At 43.2% G+C, this 25,696-nt stretch overlaps 1 protein-coding gene across 1 annotated transcript in view; it reads left to right on the forward strand.

Moving 5' to 3' along the window:
• Positions 1-23,537, forward strand: part of RAB10 (RAB10, member RAS oncogene family) — a 74,823-nt gene extending 51,286 nt beyond the window's left edge. Inside the window, exons 3-6 of the mRNA XM_073335491.2 lie at positions 5,596-5,734; positions 17,031-17,120; positions 17,778-17,879; positions 19,238-23,537. Coding sequence (XP_073191592.1) covers positions 5,596-5,734; positions 17,031-17,120; positions 17,778-17,879; positions 19,238-19,321 — 415 coding nt within the window. The 3' untranslated portion in view covers positions 19,322-23,537. The remainder of the gene's footprint in view (positions 1-5,595; positions 5,735-17,030; positions 17,121-17,777; positions 17,880-19,237) is intronic.
• The last annotated feature ends 2,159 nt before the right edge of the window (positions 23,538-25,696 follow it).

Genomic DNA, 25,696 nt, shown 5'->3' on the forward strand with positions numbered 1-25,696 from the left:
AGAAGCTGTAAGAACCCCATAGCAGGAACATGTGGGGTAATGTGGAGGGCAGATTAGATGGCCTCTGAGGATTTCTTTACTGGATAGTTAACCATGGGATTTGATACCCATGTTAGCGTAGCTTGGGTGCAAGCATCTCCACAATAAAGCCCTGGCCATGTTACTGTTTCTGCATTCTCACTTGTGTGTCTGGGGGCATATCCAATGTGTGTGTTTGTTTGTTTTTTTTGTATTGAGACACTGGGATTCTTTCCCAACCAGTTGTCTGCCCTCCAGATGAAATTGTGGGAAGCACATTGGAGGAACATCAGCACCCAGGCAACTTTGCAATCAGGAGACAAGTAAAAAGTGGGCAGGTTCCAACCTAAGTTAAACCCCAAGCCTGAGTTCTAACCTATACCTCCAGTCACATAAGCTAGGCTGAGCTTAAAGCACCTCCAAATCTAGGTCAGAAGTCTATTTGGATGGGGGCGTGGGGGGAGTTGGACTAAACCCTGGATAAGAGCTCAGATAACAGCTGAGAAGACATACCTTAAGAGAGGCTAATGCCTTGAAGCATGAGGCTTAATATCCCTTCACAAATTTCTATAACTATAAATAGTTTTATCCAAAAGTCAGTGGGGCTTGTGCTGCAAAGTCACTTAAGTGCCCTTGAAAAATCCCACCTCTTAAATGCTTAAGAGTTTAGGAGCATAACTTTAAGCTTCTGTTAAAAAAATTTTAACACATGTAAGAGTTTGCACTAATAACGTACTGAAAAGTTAAACTTTCCGTTAACACTGCAGCATTAGGGACTAAAATTTGGTGTCAGTTTTTGTTGCTTCAGAACAAAAATTCCTCAAATGTGGTTTTAACTTTAAATGCATGAGAAGTCCCATTAAAGTCAATAAGACTGTTCATGTAAGTTTGTAAGATCAGGGCCTTAATTGTCAATATTTTACCTATAACAGTTTTGGAGAAGTCAAACTCTGTTAGTAGTGATGTTGAAACAAACCAGCCCCCTAGTGTTTATAATTTAGTTCATTAGAAATTGAAAGCGCAGAATTTCTATTTGGCTTTTACAGAACCTCAACCTGACTTGAATACCACTTCTAAAAAAAAAAAAAAAAAAAAAAAGACTTAAATCCTTAAATTTAACTCCTTGACTTGGCATGTTGAACCATTACCTGCATGATCATTACCTTGTAACTGCTTAGGGGAAAGGAGGGTCTTTTCATTGCAGCTTGGTTAACTGGTTAGTCATTGTCATCAATTGACAATTATTCTATGCTGAATGGATCATTTCATCCACAGGTGGTGACTCTGCTTCGTTTCTTGAACTATATTGTCTTGTCAGACTGACTGGTTTTATCAGTATTCAAGTTCTTATCGAGATTTGGAAATCTTTAAGGAACATTGTTTTTCTAGTTCACAGATTCTGTATTTGTGATGCTTCCTAGGGGTACCCATGGTTGTGAGGTACCTCGCTACCACCTGCCCTGAGGATGAGCAAGTGTTGTCTGCGCTTGCCAGGTGTCAGCTCCCCTATTCTCCCAGCCACAGACAACACAAGCACTCCCTTCTCAGCCCACCCCAGCTCCACTGTCCCTCATGCACGTTAGCAGTTGGCACTCTCCAACCCCACATCCTTTGCCCCCTGTGGTGCCCAACCCCATATCCACTAGACGCTCACAGAATTACCAGACCCACTATTCCCAAAGGAACAGTACACTACAGCTTACTAGTTAAATCTCAGAACACAGGTCTTAAATCTATTTATAGAGAAAGCAATTAAGTTTATTTTACAGAGTAGTGATACATATGATAGAAAACAGAAATATTGGAAATAAAGGTTTACATATAAAAACATAACACTCATTGTAGAGCCTAAACACAACTAACAAGATACTGTCTTATCGAGTAAGGAACAGCTGACCCCAGAGTCTTATTTTTCAACCAGGATGGCTGAGACCCTTTCATGAATCCCAGCCAGCTGGCAGCTTCCTTTCCCCTCCTCCCCCCCGCCCCCCCATGAAGAGTTCCAGGATGTCTTTTTGCACTCCTAGATGTACCAGACCAATGCTTTGTTCTTCACCTCTAAAACAGAGTCTGTTCCCCATTCCCCCCACCCACCTCTTCCTGCTGATTTCCCACCTGAAGTCTCCCCAATCTCTTCATTTAGTGTTTGACTCAGTATGCAAATAGACTCCCTGGCTGATCATTTTGTCTCTTACAATGGGAGATAAATGTCTCCCATTTCCTGTCTGGTGGACTCTGACTTAAGGCATCATGCTGAGTGATCTGCTATTGGCTACAAGGCCTTAGCCCTCGTCTACAGTACGAGTTTCAGTCGAATTTAGCAGCGTTAAAGCTTTTAAAATCTATTTCTGTACTCCTCCCCAATGAGGGGATTAGCGCTAAAATCAACATCGCCGGGTCAAATTTGGGGTAGTGTGGATGCAATTCGATGGTATTGGCCTCCAGGAGCTATCCCAGAGTGCTCCATTGTGACTGCTCTGGACAGCACTTTGAACTCCGATGCACTAGCCAGGTACACAGGAAAAACCCCGGGAACTTTTGAATTTAATTTCCTGTTTGGTCAGCATGGTGAACTCAGCAGCACAGGTGTCCATGCAGTCCCCCCAAAATCGTAGAGCATAGAACATTTCTACGCTCCCCCTATCATCTCCATCCCTGAGGTTATCGCGGATTAGAAGGCGAAAAAAACGCACTCGCGATGACATGTTTTCAGAGCTCATGCAGTCCTCCTGCACTGATAGGGCACAATTTAATGCATGGAGGCATTCAGTGTCAGAGGGCAGGAAAGAATTGCTGTGTTTGCTTACCAGCAAAAGTATTATGCCTCGCTAGTGATCCTGCCCGAGCCAGGTTGCTGTCACATGAACTCTGCACTGTGTCAGCCTTGGGCAGGGGCATGACTGCTTTGTGAGCAGGAGGGCCATAGATATAGACATTGCATTAGGTAGCTTCTGTAGCTAGAGAAAACATTCCGGTGTATTCGGCAAAGACTGAGGCAAAAGAAAAGCCCCGTTCAAGTTGGGTTTCTGTAGTGTAGTGGCTATCACGTTTGCCTAACACGCGAAAGGTCCCCAGTTCAAAACCAGGCGGAAACAGGTCACTGTTTCTTTCTCTAAAAAGAAAAGGAGTACTTGTGGCACCTTAGAGACTAACCAATTTATTTAAGCATAAGCTTTCGTGAGCTACAGCTAACTTCATCGGATGCATACTGTGGAAAGTGTAGATCTTTTTATACACACAAAGCATGAAAAAATACCTCCCCCCACTCCACTCTCCTGCTGGTAACAGCTTATCTAAAGTGACTACTCTCCTTGATTATCATACACATTGTAAGGCGAGTAGTCACTTTAGATAAGCTGTTACCAGCAGGAGAGTGGAGTGGGGGGAGGTATTTTTTCATGCTTTGTGTGTATAAAAAGATCTACACTTTCCACAGTATGCATCCGATGAAGTGAGCACGAAAGCTTATGCTCAAATAAATTGGTTAGTCTCTAAGGTGCCACAAGTACTCCTTTTCTTTTTGCGAATACAGACTAACACGGCTGTTACTCTGAAACCTGTTTGTCTCTGACTCCCCTCCTGCATTTTAGTCTTAGAACAGACCACGCTGTGAAACTTTACTTTGAATTATATCAATTAGGAGTTAAATAATATGGAAGGTCTCTCTAAGTTATAGTCCCGGGTTCCTTACACTGTCAGCAGCTCTGATAAATTAACATTTTTGTTAGGGGCAGGGGAAAATTTTCATGAAGCCTTTTATAGGGACTAAATTCTATCTAGGACTCTGAAATAATCTTAACGTGGCCCATAGAGAGCAATCCTTCGTTTAGGATTTGTCATTCCACAAGTTGAACTGCTCCTTACTACTGTCCAGGCTTCATGAGCCATGGGAGCAAGGGGCAGGCTGGGATAGGTGTGACCATGTGGTGCTGCTGGCTGGGAGAGCAGCCTGAGGCAGAAGCCTCCAGCTCGCGTGATATTCCAGGCAGGACTGAATCTCCATGAGACAAAGCTTAAAGAAGAGAATGACCTGGAGTCACTCCCATTTGGTGGTCTAAGAGGAGGGATAGCCATGTCTGTCCTGGTGCCCCTGATCGACCTCACCAATGTCTGCCAGGAGCACCCAGGAGACGTACAACAGCTATCAGTCCTACTGTACAGTCTGCCATGAAGGCAAGGAGCTGCTGCTGTGTAGCAATGCAGTACTGCGTCTGCCAGCAGCACCCAGGAGACGTACGGTGACGGTGAGCTGAACAGGCTCCATGCTTGCCGTGGTATGGCAGCAGGCTGAGCGGGGCTGCCGGCTGGGCCCCTGGCTGGCAGGAGCCAGTGGATGGAGCCCCAGACCAGCAGCGGGACCCCGGGAGAAAAGGCGCAAAACAATTGTCTGCTGTTGCTTTCACGGAGGGAGGGGGACCTGACGACATGTACCCAAAACCACCCACGACAATGTTTTTGCCCCATCAGGCATTGGGAGCTTAACCCAGAATTCCAATGGGCAGCAGAGAGAGGACGCACTCTGCCGACTTAGTGCACATAGCGTGGACATACGCAATCGAATTCTAAAAATCGACTTCTATAAAATCGACCTAATTTTGTAGTGTAGACATACCCTTAGGAACAATTTCCTTCCTACACACACCTTCTTACATATTAACTGTACTTACATTGTGCAAAGATTACGATCAGTGTGACAGTGGTTTCCAGTAGGAACCTTACATGTCTCTCTTTGGCAAATTAGAATGTAAATACCAGGCCCAGGGGATCCCTGGAGCCCTCTTATGCATTTCTGTACACTGCCAGTTGGCATCAAGAGGTTCTTCGGGTCACAGTATTGTAATCGTAGAGGTCTTTATTGTATTTTTTGAACTAAATTACTCAACACAGCTTACAAGAATCTCTGCTGCTGCTAATGCCTCACTTTATATAATTCAGATCTAACTTTTATGTTGATCAATTGTTGTGAAAGCCAACGAGAAATGTAATGTTAGCAGTGGGTTTTTTTGTATGATTTGGAAAGAGATTTGATTATGGTCTGAAATCATAAGCTACGAAAATAACTGGTGTAACTTACTATTCTGGTCATTAGTAACTTCAGCTACTGCCTTTTAGGTTCTTGGGCTGTTTAACTGTACCTGCATGTCTTTTGTCTTCTTTTGGTTCTTTTAATGAACTTTGTGGCTAGCTTAGTGGCATGGGAAAAAACGTTTTGGTTTTTTTTAAATCCAGTCTTGCTGTCCTCTTGTGAACTTCAAGGCATTTCTTCTGTCTTTGTGCCACACTTCTTTCTGATAAGACTGCTGGACATGTGGCTGCCTCTGCGGAAGGGAGTGTGTGTGTGTGTGTGTGGGGGGGGGGGGGTTTGAATTTGCCTAAATGGGTCCTAAACCATACCAACCAATGAATGTCACTGAAAATTCTGCAGGTTTCCATGCCATTTCAGATATGGCAATAAATGTGCTTTAGTTCTTATCTCTGTTTGTCTAACATAGATGTCCCCACTCTTATCTAGAATGTGCCTCTAATGTATACACATTTTGGGTTTTAAATACTGACTATTTTGCTTGCTATTCACAGGGACACAGCAGGACAGGAGCGATTTCACACCATCACCACCTCTTACTACAGAGGCGCCATGGGAATTATGCTAGTGTATGACATCACTAATGGCAAAAGCTTTGAAAACATCAGCAAATGGCTCAGAAACATAGATGAGGTGAGCAGTGCCAATGAGATCCTATCCTCTGCTCTAACTGCGCCTGCTATATTACAGGTCCAACGTGCTGCTGAAAGTAGACCCTGCAGATCTGAGTATCTTGAGACTAGCTGTTTCTCCCTTGCAGATATGTTACCATCAAGGAGACAGATGAGGGTGATGATGATGGAGTGTCAGGCTGGTTTGCGTATGCCATACCTCTGCCCCAGGATGTAGAGAATTTGTTGATGGTCAGAACTTTGACTAGCAGTGTTGCTCCCTGAAACGCATGTTAAGAGTTAAAATTCTAATGCTAACAAACTTATAAAAAGAAAAGGAGTACTTGTGGCACCTTAGAGACTAACCAATTTATTTGAGCATGAGCTTTCGTGAGCTCACGAAAGCTCATGCTCAAATAAATTGGTTAGTCTCTAAGGTGCCACAAGTACTCCTTTTCTTTTTGCGAATACAGACTAACACGGCTGTTACTCTGAAACTTATAAAGTTTATTTATTTAAAAAAAAAAACAAAAAAACTTTAGGGCTCTTTTCTGCATTCAAGAGATCGGGTGAGGGTATGTGCCTTTCTCCAATAAACAGGCTCTAATGTTAAGAGCAGTTACCAACACACGTGGCCTGCCATGGTAGCAGCTGTTGCAGTAAGAACCATGATACAAAAATAACAGTAATTTCTATACTTTAACATTACTTGGTGAAATGTACCTGTCCTAGTGCAGGTTACATATTTATAGGTTTCTCCCTCATGGAAGCTAAATGTGTTTTGCAAAGAAGGAAAGATCACTTAAATGTCAAGTTAATTTTTGTGGGAACTGAGCACATTCTTGACAGTGTTTCATACTACTTCTGGATGGCAAATTCCCTTCAGGGCTTAATGATGCCTATTATGTAACGCCACTCTGCCCTCATTATAGCTGGTGGGGAAGGGTGAGGAAGAGTTGGATGGGCAGAGAGGCAAGAAGAAATGGGCACTAAAGACAGTGTAGGAGAATATGCAATATGATCCATTGTAGGTAAGCCCTGTATACGTTTCAGCCAGCTGAACCTAAAATTTGAGGCAAGGTCCATTTAATCAGCTGTGGAATTGTATGTGTGAATGACTGCTGCTTCATAGAAGTTGCCAGGAGGCGTTAGCAGCTCAGATGAGAATTCTTGGCACAGATGGGTTTTGGCACCTTAGGAAGCAGAAGGACTTGTGAAAGTATGTTAGCTGAGTTTCTGTTGAAATGATCAGTCTGTAAGGCCTGGTCTACACTACAAAGTTAGGTCAAAATAAGCTGCCTTGCATCGACCTAGTTGTGCGCACGACTACACTTAAATTTCTCTCCCACTGATATAAGTACCTTGTTATGTCGACATAGTAACACCAGCTCCCTGCATGGCATTGAGCCATAGTTGACATACACGGATTATTGCTGCATGAGTGTAGATGCATTGTTTTTTTGTCAACCCCAACAGTCTTCCAGCAGCTGTCCCACAATGCTTGACAGACCTGGTCACAGTTGTGAACTCCATTGCCCGGGGTCACATGAACCAGAAGCCTCCCCCCTTAAAATCCCTTCACATTTTTGAAATGGCTTTTCTTGGTTGTCCATCTTGCTCAGCACACCTCTATCTACTCTCCACTGTTTTATGTAACTGCCTAGCTGATCCTGCCAGCTGCATGCTCTAGACCTGCTCTGGCTTGGAATAGACAGAAATTGGTTCTCCTGGGCCTGTGGGGAAAATAGGCTGTCTAGGGGCAGCGCTGAACCAGCTGTAGAAACATCAACATCTGTGAGCAGATTGCTCAGAGTATGCAGGAGAAGTATTATGACAAGGACCAGCAGCAGTGCTGTGTGAAAGCCTAGGAGCGTGGCAAAAGTACCAGAAGGCCTGGGAGGCCATCGATCAATCTGGTGCCAAGCTGCAGACCTGCCACTTGGCAAAGATCCCACCACCACCCCACAGACTATCCTGGATACCTCTGAGGAACCAGGGTCACAGGCCCCTACCATGAACAGCGAGGAGGATGACTGTGGGACAGTGACTGGGGGTGGGGGGATCCCAGCTGTGCCAAGAGCCAGGATCTATTTTTGATTCCAGTCAGTCCCTGCAGTCAACCACAGGCAAGCCTGAAATGAGAGAGAACCTTGGTTAAGTGTATAAGTAAATTTCCCATTACAGTGTTGGCACCCGCATCTTAGTAGGACACAGCTATTGACTTTTCATTAATTTATTCAGAGGTACAACAAAGAGGTAGAGTTGCTATCTGCTTTCATTGTGCTCTAGAGTCAGGCTGAGGAGGCTGTGCAGAGCAGTTTATGTACACAGGGATGTCCATTGAATCCTGAGAGAGCTTGATGAAAGTTCCATGGAGGTACCCTGAAATCCTCTCCCAAAGGTGTCTAGGGATGGTAGCTTTATTTCTTCCTCGATGATAGGATGCTTTCCCATGTCATTCAGCAATAACTTTGGCAGGCACTATTGCCATAAACAGGCTAGCAGCATATGGGCCTGGGTGGCTTTGGGATGCCAGCAGCAGCTGTGCTCTATCTGCCTCCAGTGTGATATCTGCTAAAGCCACCACAACCTGTGGAAAATGGGTGCCAGTGCCCTATACTCAGTTTCATGCAACTGAGTAATTCCCTCCTCGCTTGCCTCACCCCTGGTGGGCCTTGCTCACCATGGCTGGTGCTGTGGCGCTGTGAACAAGCATCCCAAAGCAGAAAGCCAATCAGCATGTCTTGTTTGACACTTGAAGGAAGCGAGGGAGTGGGGAGTTCTGAATCTTAAGTTTCACTTTTTCTTCCTTTTGTGTTGACAGTGGTACCTCAGTTTTGTCTGTAGGTATGACCATTGTAGTCTTGATGGGTATGCCCTGCACACCAGTAGAATGACTAACCCAGTAAGGAGGAGGGGAAAAAAGAGCATGTGGGAGGACACGATCTGCAAGATCCTGCAAGCCAGTGCTGCATCAGATGTTGAACAGAGGCCCTAGAGGGTGAATATTGCAGATCGTACGGAGAAGGAAAGGGCAGACGAGAGAGGCACAGGAAAAGGAGAGAGAGATGCACCAGGACATAATGGAGCTTCTATGTCAGCAAGCGCAGAAGCTGCAAACTCTTGTGGACCTCCAGGTTCAACAATCCCAAGCTCGACTGCCATTGCAGTCAGTGTAGAACTGCAGCATAGCTCTTCTCTCCCCCACCCCAGCATTCCACATGGCCTCAGTGCCCACATGCCTGCTCCTACCATCCCAAACCAGGGGAAAGAATGGACAACCACAGCTTCACCTATATGGATCTGTGAGAGCCACAGTTGATGCGTATGCAGCTGCAATGGATATCCGTGTGCCTTCCTCCTGTTGGTTTAGGTTCCTAAATTTTAAGTTAAAATGTGTTCACATTTATGTTCTTCAGATTGTTGGGAACTGTTCCATAAGTGAATAACTTTTGTTTTTAAAGTTATTAATCTTCATTGGTTTAAAACCCCTGGTGTATAATGCCCACTGGCAATGAAAGTGATGGTCTCGTACACACTCAACCCATAGGATAGTGCCAAACAGTGTAGTCATCATAAATGTACAGCAAACACCTACATTATTAACTGCACTGTCAGTGATATATGCACAGATGTGCAGCAAGCACCTTACAGTTCCTAACAGACCCCCATACTGCTGCACCAGGTTGAGCACAGTACACCACAGCACATTACTGTGACTTGCTGTTAGTGCTCTTTCAAAGCCTCCCTAACCCATATAGCTCCTCGCTGAGCTCGTCTCATAGCTTTTGTGTTTGGCTGTTCAAACTTGACAGACAGCTGCTCCACCTCTACCCTATGGCAACTTCCGCCCCTTGCTTCACAAATATTATGCAGGACACAACAGGCAGCTGTAATCATTGGGATATCTTTCACACTGAGATTGTCTGATGACTAAACAATGCCAGCACCCTTTCAATCTACCAAAAGTACATCCATCTGTCATTCTGCACCTGCTGAGCTTGTAGTTGAATCTTTCCTTAGTGCTGTTGAGGTGGCTGGTGTACGGTTTCGTGAGCCAGAGGAGTTATGGGGTTGGCTGGATTCCCCAGGATCGCTACTGGCATTTCAATATCACTATTGGTAATCCACTACTTGGAAAAGGTGGTCTCTGCTGGTAGCTTTCTGAACAGTCTTGGGTTCTTAAAAGATGTCATGCACCTTTTCTGACCAGCCAACATTGATGTGAGTGAAGCATTCACAGCGATCCACCAGCACTTGCATAACCCTGGAGAAGTAGTCCTTTCTGTTGATGTGCTCTGGGGCCAAAATAGGCATCTGGGGCCAAAATAGGCATTATGTGTTGCACCACCGCAGTTTGGGAACACCATAGCTGCAAAGCCATCCGCTATGTCCTGCACATTGCAGGGAGTCACAGTCCTGCTTAGCAAGAGATGACGATATCTCTTACAGTGGATTTTCCCATTGACCAGTAGCAATCCAGCGTTGCCAGTTTCCACAGCATGATCATCACTTGCTTCTCCACTGTCAGTGCAGCTTTGTTTGGTGCCCCACAGGTTGAATGGCTGGGGCGAGCTCGGCACACAGATGCACAAGGTCTCATTTGTGGATATGGAAGTTCTGCAGCAACTGCTTGTCATCCTAAACGTGCGTTATGATGCAATCTCACCAGTCAGTGCTCATTTCTCAGGCCCAGAAGCAGCGCTCTACTGTCGGCAGCTGTTCCATGAATGCCACCAACAACTTTGAATTGATTCTTATTATGTCCCATAGCAAACTGACGTGGAAATAGTAATATTCTCTGCAGTGGTTCTTGTGGCTCTGCAAACACCAGAAGAACATGCGTCCAGTGCTTGCAATGCTCATGACAATAGTGCTGCGCTGGGCAGGCTGTTTGTCAGAGATGGCGAACAATGACAAGTCCTGCTTGGGTTCATGGGAAATTTGAAAATAGGCACAGAAATCATGGGATTTCACAGGCAGGAACGTCTGTGAGGGAAGGGCTCCTATCTCATACTGAGAATGACGGGCGATCAGCAGCTTATCTCAAGTGCCTATATACAAATGCACAAAGCCTTGGAAACAAGCAGGGAGAACTGGAGGTCCTGGTGATGTCAAGGAATTATGACGTGATTGGAATAACAGAGACTTGGTGGGATAACTCACATGACTGGAGTACTGTCATGGATGGTTATAAACTGTTCAGGAAGGACAGGCAGGGCAGAAAAGGTGGGGGAGTAGCACTGTATGTAAGGGAGCAGTATGACTGCTCAGAGCTCCGGTACGAAACTGCAGAAAAACCTGAGTGTCTCTGGATTAAGTTTAGAAGTGTGAGCAACAAGAGTGATGTAGTGGTGGGAGTCTGATTATAGACCACCGGACCAGGGGGATGAGGTGGATGAGGCTTTCTTCCGGCACCTCGCAGAAGCTACTAGATCGCACGCCCTGGTTCTCATGGGCGACTTTAATCCATCCTGATATGTGCTGGGAGAGCACTACAGCCGTGCACAGACAATCCAGGAAGTTTTTGGAAAGCGTAGGGGACAATTTCCTGGTGCAAGTGCTGGAGAAGCCAACTAAGGGGAGAGCTTTTCTTGACCTGCTGCTCACAAACCGGGAAGAATTAGTAGGGGAAGCAAAAGTGGATGGGAATCTGGGAGGCAGTGACCATGAGTTGGTCGAGTTCAGGATCCTGACACAGGGAAGAAAGGGAAGCAGCAGAATACAGACCCTGGACTTCAGAAAAGCAGACTTTGACTCCCTCAGGGAACTGATGGGTAGGATCCCCTGGGGGAATAACATGAGGGGGAAAGGAGTCCAGGAGAGCTGGCTGTATTTCAAAGAATCCCTATTGAGGTTACAGGGACAAACCATCCTGATGTGTTGTAAGAATAGTAAATATGGCAGGCGACCAGCTTGGCTTAACAGTGGCATCCTTGCAGATCGTAAACATAAAAAAGAAGCTTACAATAAGTGGAAGATTGGACAAATGACCAGGGAAGAGTATAAAAATGTTGCTCGGGCATGTAGGAATGCAATCAGGAGGGCCAAATCGCACCTGGAGCTGCAGCTAGCAAGAGATGTTAAGAGTAACAAGAACAGTTTCTTCAGGTATGTTGGCAACAGGAAGAAAGCCAAGGAAAGTGTGGGCCCCTTACTGAATGAGGGAGGCAACCTAGTGACAGAGGATGTGGAAAAAGCTAATGTACTCAGTGCTTTTTTTGCCTCTGTCTTCACGGACAAGGTCAGCTCCCAGACTGCTGCGCTGGGCAACACAGCATGGGGAGTAGGTAGCCAGTCCTCTGTGGAGAACGAAGTGGTTCGGGACTATTTAGAAAAGCTGGACGTGCACAAGTCCACGGGGCCGGATGCGTTGCATCCGAGAGTGCTAAAGGAGTTGGCGGCTGTGATTGCAGAGCCATTGGCCGTTATCTTTGAAAACTCGTGGTGATCGGGGGAAGTCCCGGATGACTGGAAAAAGGCTAATGTAATGCCCATCTTTAAAAAAGGGAAGGAGGAGGATCCTGGGAACTACAGGCCAGTCAGCCTCACCTCAGTCCCCGGAAAAATCATGGAGCAGGTCCTCAAGAAATCAATCCTGAAGCACTTACCCGAGAGGAAAGTCATCAGGAACAGTCAGCATGGATTCACCAAGGGAAGGTCATGCCTGACTAATCCAATCGCCTTCTATAATGAGATTACTGGTTCTGTGGATGAAGGGAAAGCAGTGGATGTATTGTTTCTTGACTTTAGCAAAGCTTTCGACACGGTCTCTCACAGTATTCTTGTCAGCAAGTTAAAGTAGTATGGGCTGGATGAATGCACTATAAGATGGGTAGAAAGTTGGCTAGATTGTCAAGCTCAACGGATAGTGATCAATGGCTCAATGTCTAGATGGCAGCCGGTATCAAGTGGAGTGCCCCAAGGGTCGGTCCTGGGGCCGGTTTTGTTCAATATCTTCATAAATGATCTGGAGGATGGTGTGGATTGCACTCTCGGCAAATTTGCGGATGATACTAAACTAGGAGGAGTGGTAGATACGGTGGCAGGTAGGGATAGGATACAGAGGGACCTAGACAAATTGGAGGATTGGGCCAAAAGAAATCTGAGGTTCAACAAGGATAAGTGCAGGGTCCTGCACTTAGGACGGAAGAATCCAATACACCGCTACAGACTAGGGACCGAATGGCTAGGCAGCAGTTCTGCGGAAAAGGACCTAGGGGTGACAGTGGACAAGAAGCTGGATATGAGTCAACAGTGTGCCCTTGTTGCCAAGAAGGCCAATGGCATTTTGGGATGTATAAGTAGGGGCATAGCCAGCAGATCGAGGGACGTGATTGTTCCCCTCTATTTGACATTGGTGAGGCCTCATCTGGAGTAGTGTGTCCAGTTTTGGGCCCCACACTACAAGAAGGATGTGGAAAAATTGGAGAGTCCAGCGAAGGGCAAGAAAGATGATTAGGGGTCTGGAACACATGACTTATGAGGAGAGGCTGAGGGAACTGGGATTGTTTAGTCTGCAGAAGAGAAGAATGAGGGGGGATTTGATAGCTGCTTTCAACTACCTGAGAGGTGGTTCCAGAGAGGATGGTTCTAGACTACTCTCAGTGGTGGAAGAGGACAGGACAAGGAGTAATGGTCTCAAGTTGCAGGGGGGGGGGGGGAGGTTTAGGTTGGATATTAGGAAAAACTTTTTTCACTAGGAGGGTGGTAAAACACTGGAATGCCTTACCCAGGGAGGTGGTTGAATCTCCTTCCTTAGAAATTTTTAAGGTCAGGCTTGACAAAGCCCTGGCTGGGATGATTTAATTGGGGATTGGTCCTGCTTTGAGCAGGGGGTGGGACTAGATGACCTCCTGAGGTCCCTTCCAACCCTGATATTCTATGATTCTATGGATAGAGATATGGGAAGTTGGTCCCAGTCACCACTGCGTGACTCCATCCTGTTGCACCATGCATTGCCAAAACTACCCAAAAGACATCACACTGAGTGGTGGCAGGTTGTACACATGGATACCTAACCATGATGCATTGCGCTGCTTCAACACACACACACTTCTGGTGAGTACATGTAGCACCACTGCAAGGAGCCAAGTATGCATGCCCACAAGCAATAAACTACCTGTAGTGACTGTGTGCCAGTGTAATTTGCAGTGGCAAAACTTTGTTGTGTAGACATGGCCTTTATATGGTTTAACTACTTCATTCCTATCTTCAGTTTCATAGTTAATACCCAGATGAAACAAATGCGGCAGTTGATGCTTCAGATGGTCTGCCGACTCAAGAAGATAACAATGCTTTGGTTTAAACAGTTAATGCTTTCAAGGTTTTTCTCTCAATGAGCACTAGAAAAGTAAATTTTTAAACTAGAGCTTACATTCTGTAACACAGTTGTGGCAAGAGTGCACTTCTGTAGCAAATTTCATAGTCCTGGAATTGTGGGATACATAAGCCCTGATTATAAGAGAAGAGAGTGATGGAGAAACTGGGAAATGAAAAAGTGTAAGAAAAAAGTGAGATGGAATCAATTAACTTAAATTATTAAATTTAAGGTCCCATATGAGGAGAGATTAGAGGCTAGGACTTTTCAGCTTGGAAAAGAGGAGACTAAAGGGGGATATGATAGAGGTCTATAAAATCATGAGTGATGTGGAGAAAGTGAATAAGGAAAAGTTATTTACTTCTTCCCATAATATAAGAACCAGGGGCCACCAAATGAAATTAATGGGCAGCAGGGTTTAAAACAAATAAAAGGAAGTTCTTCACACAGCACACAGTCAACCTGTGGAATTCATTGCCTGAGGGGGTTGTGAAGGCTAGGATTATAGCAGGGTTTAAAAGAAAACTGGATAAATTCATGGAGGTTAAGTCCATTAATGGCTATAGCCAGGATGGGTAAGGAATGGTGTCCCTAGCCTCTGTTTGTCAGAGGGTGGAGATGGGTGGCAGGAGAGAGATCACTTTATCATTACCTGTTAGGTTCACTGCCTCTGGGGCACCTGGCATTGGCCGCTGTCAGCAGACAGGATACTGGACTGGATGGACCTTTGGTCTGACCCAGTATGGCCGTTCTTATGTTCTTAAGTTAGCACATAAAGTACATGACAGACTAACTTGTGCCTTCCAAAAAGCAAGGTGGCACGGTGCACATGTTTTTCACCTTGGCTAGTAGAAGTTAGTTTATCTAAGTCTCTGGTGTTGTACTTTGGAGTCTGGTTGTACTTCAAAGATGTCGGTTGTGTAAACACTGTATGAGAAATAGCACTGTCTCTCAATGGTCAATGTTTTCAGTGCATGTTTCTTTGATCTTTCCTTCTTGTCATCTAAGTACTCTTCCAAAAAATCCAAAACTGAGTTGATCCTGGTCAGGCAGGGCTCCTTGTGAAACAACTGGTTTGGGCCACTGCTTTAGGCAGGAAAACCAGATTATGTAGACTTTTGGTTTGTTAGTTATTTATGGTAATAAATATCTACTAATCCTACTTACCATCCATTCTAAGGGAGTATTCCTTAAGACTGTTGAAACAGAAGTAAATTCAGATTACAAATTCTCCACTAACTGATGCTTTGTTCTATTGGTCCATGAGGTCTTCCAGAGATACAAGTTTGTCACAATTATTGGTTACTGTAGTGTAAGTAGGGAGGGCTTCCTTTGTAAGCAGATGTTAATGAACAAATGTTTTAAGGCTCTCTTCTGTTCCAGATGAACAGGTAATTGTCTTGTCAGACTGGCCAGAAAAGTGCTCTCATATTCGATATTGTAGGCTTTGAAATTGTTCCCTAGACATCCAGTAAAGCAGTCAGTTTAATTAAAATGTTGTGCATTATAAAACTCCTTTTCTGCACATCCGTTTCTATATTTTTATTTGCAGTTTGAGCAATGGTGTAACACTCCATTTTTCTTTTCTTGCTACCCTTTGTGCCGCATTACAGGGTTGTAGTGAAACCAGCACCCGCCCTATGAAGCAGGATTCAGATGAGCAGCTTGTGTGCATGTATCAGCAAATGCAGACCAGTATGAGATACAAAGCTGACACCTAGAATAAGATTAACATATTCATTGTGCTCTTCAGATTCAGTGGTGCTAGAAATTCTCATTTCCTTTTCTCAGACAATGCTAAAGAACAAGATCCATCCACTGTACTCAATCTCCAGTGCCAGATTTCCCATTTTAGTGTGTTCATTTCGTCAAAGTATTCCAAGATCACTGTGTAAATGGGTTTCTAGCTGCTGAATGGAAACTAAATGCTTTTTTACAGATTGGGTTTGGATAATTGAACTGTTCACCCAGCCCTATATTTACACGATCACCCTACCAAATAACTCAAGAAGAGCTGTCAGAACTTAGCTGGAGGCATTTCCTGCTAACCACTCAGCTATTTAGCTTTGCAGTGGTTGACCTTTTTTAAACACAGTTCTTAAACAAGGTACTGTCTGCACCATAACAATGTGCAAGGGAGTCTAGAAATGCTTAGGTCTGATCTACACTGGGGTATTGTTGGCATAGCTGTATCAGTCAGGGGTGTGGGGGGAAAAAAGTCCCTGACCAGTACAGCTATGCCAACAGGAGAGGGCTAACTTCATTCAGGGAGATAGTATTTCTACAGTGACAGAAAAACCCCTTCTCTCAGTGTAGGCTGCATCTATACCATGGGGCCAGGCAGGTATAGCCAGTATTTTCTCCATAGTGCAGACATATCCTGAGAAAGTTACATCAAAATCAGTGATTCCAGTGCGTGAAAGCTTGGTTATCTGTGTTGGCAACCCCTGTGTTGGCAACCAGTCTTTTCTGTCCTTAGTGTTTTGGCCTTTATGAAAACAGGACTAAATGTTCTAAGCCAGCAGACATTAAATCTTCTTAGTTGGGCAGGAAGTTGATTGTTTCCTTGGGTAACTGAGTGTAACTTAAGCATTCAGTAGGTTAATGTCTTTAACTAGAAGAATGCAGACTGCCAAACACCATTTGGTCCTTTTTATGAAAGGAGGCTTTTCAAATCACAGACTACAGGCAGAGAAAGACCAGGGGAAAAATTGACTTCTGCTGGAGGTGGTGGGCTTGCCTTAAAGTTGTAGGCTTTTTCTGCCATATCCCACTTTCAGAGTATGGGCTCTTTTGTGCAGAGCTTCCCCTTAGGGAACATGCTGCTTAGCACAGTCCTGCCAAGCTCCACCAAAGATGATGGGCCATCCACTTCTATATAAATCGAACCAGAATACCAAAAAGACAAGTTAATACAAAGGTGAACAAGATATATGCATGGTATCTTTTAGCAGATGTGAAAACATATATAACGAGCTATTGCTTGTTCCTGTTTTAGCATGCCAATGAAGATGTGGAGAGGATGCTGTTAGGCAACAAGTGTGACATGGAAGAAAAGAGAGTTGTACTTAAAGCAAAAGGAGAACAGGTGAGTGTCAAGCAAGAACTAGTTCGCAAAGAAAAGCGTGTCACTGAGACCTTCCCCAATGTGCAAAGGTGAAAAGTATGGAATCGGCCAAACGGCCATTATAAAACTGAAGCTGTTTCAGGGGTTATATTACTAGAGAACTTAAACTCCATTGTAAGACCTGCCAAAGAGTAATATGACTAATATTGGACTTGCTAATGACTTGTAAACCCAGGAAAGTCTTTTCTGGAGTAGTATTGTGAACATCTACCATTTAGGCTAGTCTGCCAGTAATGCGAACTCAGCTAGTCAGTCTGTTTCCTCTGTTTAGTTTCTAACATTCTTCTGCAAATCCTTTTCCTTCAGTCATTTATACCATATGACGTAGGTTGGTGGCATGTATTAGATTTTGTAACTGTTTATAATTCATCATGTCTGAATACCTACTTCAGTGTACCTCAGTAAAACTGTTTTGTCCTCACCAAGCATTAGACTATTTTACCAGTATCATCTCAGTTTGACTGACTAGTATCCTTGCACTCCTGTCTGTTGTACTGAAACAAATATTACACCTGCTACAGCAAACTGGTTATTAACCATAGTTGTCATTGAGCACCAATGTATAAACTGTGCATGTAAGGCTTTCTAATGCTAATCTTCTTGCCTCTTTTGGTTTAGATTGCGAGGGAGCATGGTATTAGGTTTTTCGAAACTAGTGCAAAAGCAAATATAAACATTGAGAAGGCATTCCTCACATTAGCAGAAGACATTCTTCGAAAGGTAAGTGCCCACGGAATTTTTCTCGACTGCTTATTGAAAAAGCCAACATTACTTAAAATATCAAATACAAATCAAAACTAGCAAGACCTGAGAATTTAGCTGAAGTGGTGTAGATTCCAATTGGAAAACGAGAATCTACAAGTTTTGCAGACGTGCTGTACAATCAGGGGAACTTTGGATGCTTCATTTTGTCTTAGATTGCACATTTATTGCAATAAATCAGGCATTGCTGGGAAATAGGAACCGTTAAATGCTAACATTGTTTTGGGGAAGACACTCAGCCGTTCTAGATTTGTCTCAGTCTGAAACTGGGGATATTTTTGTAGCTCTGGAGGGGTATTGTGGTAAAGGAGAAAAAGAAAGAAACATAGCTGCTATCCTGCAATACATCAGCATGCTAATGGATCACTTAGATCAGGTTCTAAGCAGCTGAAAATAGAAATTAGCATCTGAGCAAAACCACTTGAGCTTAAAGTTTCAGTGAGGTCTAACCAAGTTTGCATCGTATGATGCAAGCAAACATGGGTGTCTTACTGTCTCAGAATTTGGCTTACAAAGCAACTTAAAAGCAAACTCCTGGTTGATAATGCAAGTACTTAACAGAAAATATGTTCCAATCACTAGACTTGTTACTGAAAACTGGAAAGCAAGGCAAATGTGTAAGATGGTGTTTTTTTTTAAAAAAATGCACGTGATTTGGGGGGTGGAACCCTATGGTAGATAACTGCTCAAGAAAGAATTGAAAACGAAGAGCAGATATGTTTCTGTTGTAAGTGGTTTTGTGTGATCTGAGCAAACTGCTTATGCTAAAAATATTAAGTCTTAGCTGCTGGGGAGACTGACTTGCCTAAATGGTAGCCAAACAAGAGGCAACTTGTCTAAGTTGCTGACCAAAACACACTAAAAGAGCCCTTCTCTGTATGTAGATTATTCTGACACCAAAGAATTTTTAGAACAGCCCACATAGGTGATACTTAATTCCCCAGCTAAATCTGTTCTAAGATAATTGCCTGAATGGCTTCTTAGTGTATTATGTGACTTGTTGGTAGGATAAGCAAAGCCCCAGTATAAGTCCCAAAAGCAACGTCTAGAAGCAAATTTAGGTTTATTTTAGTGATGGGCCCAAACTGCAAAGTTTGTTCCAAATTCCAGAGATGGGTTTCAGATATGATAGGACTGGTTCAGCTCAGCTACAAAGTTTGACTCCAAATCTCCACAAATTTAGAACCACATCTAATTTATGGGCATGTTATCACCAAAATAAACATTGTCCTTTTGCATGCTTCTCTCTCTTCAGTGCTGAATGTTTGCATCTCTTCAGAATGTAATTAGTGTGTCTTTGGCTTGTTTCATTGCAGACCCCTGTAAAAGAGCCCAACAGTGAAAATGTAGATATCAGCAGTGGAGGAGGGGTGACAGGCTGGAAGAACAAGTGTTGCTGAACGTTCTCCTAGATCACCAATCGCCATCCACCACCCCTTTTGTTTTTTCTCGCTGCAAAATAAACCACTCTGCCCACTTTTAACCTTAAATGAATGTTTCATTCCTCATCTTAACAAAGCTCCAGCCTCCCTTTGTTCTTCCATTTAGGACAGCTTGCTGACTATAATTTTCTCAACAAAATGTATAGAAAAATCATGTCTGACTTTTTTTAATGTATCTGCTCAACTCACCACTACATTTTGGTTGTATTATAGTCCCATTCTTGACATTAAAACTTATAGCAATCATTTCAACTCTATTCTGCAAATTGTATAAGAATAAAAGTTAGAATTAACACTTTAATTTGTACAACAGTGGAATTTTCTGTTATGGATAATGTGCTTGAGTCACCATATTCTATAGACGTGCATCAGCAAAAAAAGCCAGGAAAAAAACTCATTTTCGCCTTGAGTATGTAAATGGGGTTTATTTTGTCCTGTGCCTTATGTGGAAAGGAACTTTTTTTTTTCTGGTGGAAGCATGTGCAGGAGACGTACCATCCACACGTGACCATTTTAAAATATTAAACTCTTTTGTGGTTGCTTTACTGTGATTGTTGTAGTGAATAGAGGACGAAGGATGGTGCAAATATCTTAAATTTATCTGCTGAGTCTCCTTTATGGTGACCTGGCCATTCAGAACTGTTCCGGCTGCCATTTTTTCTCACTGGCAACTTTTCCTTTTGCCTGCATGCTGCTTTTATTTGCTTTTCTTCATGGTGTCATGTGTTAATTAAAAGATGGCAACCTGGTATGTTTGCCAAAGTTAATACAAAGCACTAATTTAGCTTTCAAGGCAAAATGTTATGCCTACTAATTTCCCTCTAGCCAATGTCCGTTCACTAGTATCTCCCCCCTCTGTCCTCCTGCATAGCCTATGGGTTTTATGATATGGATCAGGTATTTGCATGCACTAGTTTTTGATGGAGGGTGATGTGGTTGGTTGTCTTTCTGTGTGTGTGAATATAACATGCAGTTCCCAAACTGACAACAGTTAATATGAACTTAAAGTCTCTATTAGCTGCTCAAACAGGGCATTTGGTAGCCTACCAAAAGGTTAAGTAAACTAGTCTTTTTTTAAAAACAAAAAACAAAAGTTGGCAGTTGTGTTTGAATTATTGCTTCTCCTACAATTTCCACTTTTTCCGGTGTTAATTTGTTGTCATAAAGAATTTTTAATTTGTTCTTCATCGTGGTCATTCTTGAGCTCATCATTTAATCCTGTTGGAAAACAGAATGTGACTCATGCAGGGAGATAGAATTGGTATCCCTGTGTTTTTGTACCCCCATGGGTATTTAACTTGCTTTTCTGCTTTGCTTTCATGCTTGATCTGTAGATCAGGGTATGCTAGCTTTGCTATTTTCCCAAAAAGACACCTGTGCTGAACTATTGAATGGCTTCATCCATTTCTAGTGGAGAAGAGAGTTGAAGGACCCCAGGCTAATTTAGACTGCTCATGTACAATTGCGTGCCTTGTTAAGGAGAGCATTTTAACATCCAGCTGGCTTGCATATAAACAGTGAAGGAGGATTCTCCAGCAAAGAGCACATGAAAGTTTCTAGTAGAACCCCCCCAAATCTGCTTTTCTGAATCTGACTGGCTTGGCCTGACCTTTGTGCACTTGGTTGCTTGATCTTCCTCCACTAAATAGTGAAATCAGCAAATTACCCTGACTTGACTTTAATGAAATGAGTCTTTTAACGTTCAGATTCTTGTTTTGACCTGCTATCAGTTTAGTAACTTTACTGATGTGTCTCCCTTGTCCTCTCTGTTCTGGCAGTTTCTCTCCTCTGTACTCATTAACCCTGCCCAGTTGAGTGGCTGCTGGGGAAAAGGCAAGAAACTGGGGCTCTAGGTGATAAATTGACACTGTTTTTGTTTCTCATGTATTAAGCATATTGATCAGCATTGTAAATAGACAGAATATGGCTACCTTTTTGTTAAATTTGCACTTTCTAACGTTATCAAAAAAGGGAAAATGGAGTATACATCAATTTTTGTATGGTCTGTTTAAAACATGGGGTCTTTATTTGCTTAATGGGACTTAACCCCACCTCTGTAAGTCTGTTGGGATCCTTTGTAGAAGCTGTGTTCATTAAACACAGAGCAGTTAGAGAACAGTCCACTCTCTCTGATACAACTAGCTACAAATTCAATTTCATATTCTACTTAACAAGTTAAATAAACTGAAATATTTCTAGATGGTCTATTTCTGTTCATATAAAACATGATTTCCAACTGTGTGGCTTGGCTTTCATTTACTTGTGGAGTACAAGACACTCCATGTTGGTTTGAAAAGAGGGGGAAAGCATCCCCTGTAAATGCTTCTGCCAAAGAAACAATTCATAGATTAATAAATATTTAGGTCAGAAGGGACCATTATGATCATCTAGTCTGACCTCCTGCACAACGCAGGTCACAGAATTTCACCCACTGCTCCTGCGAAAAACCTCTCACCTATGTCTGAGCTATTGAAGTCCTCAAACCATGGTTTAAAGACTTCAAGGAGCAGAGAATCCTCCGGCGAGTGACCCATGCCCCGTGCTACAGAGGAAGGCAAAAAACCTCCAGGGCCTCTTCCAATCTGCCCTGGAGGAAAATTCCTTCCCGACTCCAAATATGGCGATCAGCTAAACCCTGAGCATATGGGCAAGATTCACCAGCCAGATACTACAGAAAATTCTTTCCTGGGTAACTCAGATCCCACACCATCTAATATCCCATCACAGACCATTGGGCCTACTTACCATAAATATTTAACTACCAAAACCATGTTATCCCATCATACCATCTCCTCCATAAACTTATCGAGTTTAATCTTAAAGCCAGATAGATCTTTTGCCCCCACTGCTTCCCTTGGAAGGCTATTCCAAAACTTCACTCCTCTGATGGTTAGAAACCTTCGTCTAATTTCTAGTCTAAACTTCTTGGTGGCCAGTTTATATCCATTTGTTCTTGTGTCCACATTGGTACTGAGCTTAAATAATTCCTCTCCCTCTCCGGTATTTATCCCTCTGATATATTCATAGGGAGCAATCATATCTCCCCTCAACCTTCTTTTAGTTAGGCTAAACAAGCCAAGGTCCTTGAGTCTCCTTTCATAAGACAAGTTTTCCATTCCTTGGATCATCCTAGTAGCCCTTCTTTGTACCTGTTCCAGTTTGAATTAATCCTTCTTAAACATGGGAGACCAGAACTGCACACAATATTCCAGGAGAGGTCTCACCAGTGCCTTGTGTAACGGTACTAAAACCTCCTTATCCCTACTGGAAATACCTCTCCTGATGCATCCCAAGACTGCATTCGCTTTTTTTCATGGCCATATCAATCAGTTTGACTGAAAGTAACCATAGCTGGGCAATATCTCCTGGAGTCTATCCACTATGCTGAAGAATCCCGCTTTCTAAAATAGTTGTAACTTAGTGCGAACTCCACTGAAGTATTTGCAGTAATTTTATATTACTGCTTTCTAGCAATTCTTGTACTGATACTTAGAAGACACATCCTTCCCCTTGTGTGTTGAATGACTCCTAAGGCCTGTGTAGAAAACAAACCGCCTAAAAGGAGCTTCCATGTGCTTTTTTCATGCAGTGATGGAGTCATCTGGATTCTGAAATGTGCCATGGCCTGAACTAGCGCTAATTAACCGGATGTGTATTTAGGTCAGCTGCATGCTATGAACTAATGCCAGTGAAGATGTCTTGAATGTAATCAGCTATCTGAGAAATAGTGACTGCTACCTTTTTGACAGAGCAAAAATGGCAAGAGTTGTAATTTTCAGTTTCCATTACCAATTTAACTTGTATCTATTTTACAATTGTTTAAAAACATCTTAATGTTTTTAAAGCAAACAAAATAACCCGTACTGAGTAGCAGGATGGCCAATGCAACAAAGACCTCAAAGTCTGATAATACTAAAAGCCAAGCTTCTTGCTCTGGAAGTCATGGCTGTGAAGAAACATCCAGCCTTGATTATAATGTCTAGAATATCTAAAAGATTAAACAAAAATAAATGGTAAGCATAGGAATAAATACATTGCTATTCCACACTTATTGGCTTTTTATTTAAAACACATTCCTTTATACCCTGTACTGCATCAAATTGTATAACATATACCATCATTCTCTCTCCCATTCTTGCTTTTACCAAGAACAAATAAAATCAGCTTTTCTAAACTTGTATTTGTTATGTGGTAGGTCCTAGTAAAGGTTTCTTAAGACCTTGTTTTGCCTACCTCATGGGTGAGTGGGCTGTGATTATGAGTTTTTTAGCAGACAGTGGGGTGCATACTGACTGCACACTAGTCCCTTGTTGCAGGAAGAAGTAATGTTACCCAATCCTGTATTGACACAGGAAGGGATGCATATAGCTATCTGTAGCAGCAAAATCACCACCAATGCAGTTTTGTCCTACTGTGTCCTTTAGCGATGAGCTGACAGGCCGTGGTTATCGACTGGCACACTTCATCTGGTCAGGAAATTTGGGCATCTGAAGAAATGCAATCACCATCCTGAAATTCACGGCTGATGTCTTATTGCTGCTATTATAAATAGATTTGGTACATAAGGGACCACTTGCCCTTCTGGGCCTGCACAAAGCACAAGCTGTTGTGAAGTGCTTATAGCTCTCAGATCTATACCTTTAAGAAATAGTTGAGTTTACAATGGCATAACTGTTAATGGATGTTTTAACCTTTCAGTTCAGGAAAGGTGATGGAGGTAAAAGTTGAGACCAATTGCTTTTTTTAAAAAGCATAGATTCAGACTGCCCCCTAAGCGCTTGAGCTCACATTTTACAAGCCTCAATCTTGTGAATACACAGGTGTGGTAAGCACCAGAAGGGACAGTGGATAAGGACAGCGAAGGTTCACATCATTCACCGCTCCTTGCAGCTCATGGTTAGAATTACTATTAAAATCCTAATACCACAAAATTAACACCAAGAAAATAATCAGTCCCTTAATCTCTGAATGGGACTGACCTTGGTCAGTGAGAGACTAGCAAGAAGTCCCGTTTCCTGCCAGGCTTGTGCAAAGGAAGTGCGACATAGAACATGAACATGGGAAGCGTTGCACATGTTGAATGTGAGCCAACTGTGTGCTGCAGTGGCAGAAAAGGCTAATCATCTGGAGTGCATTAACAGGAGTGTTGCATAAGCCACGATGGGTGATTGTTCAGCTCTACTCATCTGGGGTATTCTGTCCAGCGTTAGGCACCACCTTTTAAAAGAGTCCTGAGGAGCAGCAAAAATGATAGGTTTAGAAAACCTGACCTATGAAGAAAAGTTCAAAACAAAAAACCCTGGGAGTTTCTTCTTGAGAAAAGAAGACTATAAGGGCTTGTCTATGCTACCTGCCGGATCGGTGCGCAGCGATCCATCCAGTGGGGGTCGATTTATCTATCATGTCTAGTATAGACACATTAAATCGACCGCTGAGTGCTTGCTCGTCGACAGGGGAGCATCAGCAGTCGATTTCACTGCAGTGAGTAGATCTAAGTACGTTGACTTCAGCTACATTATTCATGTAGCTGAAGTTACGTCACTTAGATCGATTTTGCTCCTCACCCCACAGTGTAGACCATGCCTAATGGGGGACTGGAAGTCTTCAAATAGGTTAAGGGCTATTATAAGGAAGACAGTGATCAATTGTTCTCAGTAGGATAAGAAGTAATCTGCAGCAAGAGATTGAGGTTAGGTACAAGGAAACACTTTCTGACTATGAGGATAGTTAAGTACTGGAACAGGTCACCAGTGGAAGTTATGGGATCCCCATCATTGGAGGCTTTTAAGAACCAGTTAGACAAACACGTGTTGGGGATGGTCTAGGTACACTTGGTCCAATCTCAGCATGCGGGGAGTGGGGAGACCCTTCCAGGGCTACATTTCTGTGATTCTGTGTTCCCAAATCTGTTAAAAGCACTTATCTGCTGCACGCTACTAAAGTATTCTACTAATGCAAGGTTTCTAATAGTTTCTTTCTGTTCTACCTTCAGTTACTAAAGAACACATGCAGATTGCAAAGGGTGATTTTTTTTGCCTGTCAACAAGTTGAAGACGTTTTTAAGTGACGGCCCAGCTCAGGCACAGGATCCTGTTTAGGTTTTGCACTCCATTTAGCCATATGAAGTGGAAATCCATCAACTTCATGAAAAAATCTGGTTTAGGGTTCTCATATCTGAAATAAGTTATCTGTGGCCCAGTACGTACTTTATGAGAAGGATGATAAAATATGCTGTGGAACATCATGAGAACTGGGGAAGGAAATTCCTATGCTTACCACAGGTAGAACAGTCCTGATCCAAACCTAGCATTGATAAAAGGCAAAGAGGATGTC

Source organism: Lepidochelys kempii, chromosome 3 (genome assembly GCF_965140285.1).
Source record: "Lepidochelys kempii isolate rLepKem1 chromosome 3, rLepKem1.hap1, whole genome shotgun sequence".
Classification (NCBI taxonomy): domain Eukaryota; kingdom Metazoa; phylum Chordata; order Testudines; family Cheloniidae; genus Lepidochelys; species Lepidochelys kempii.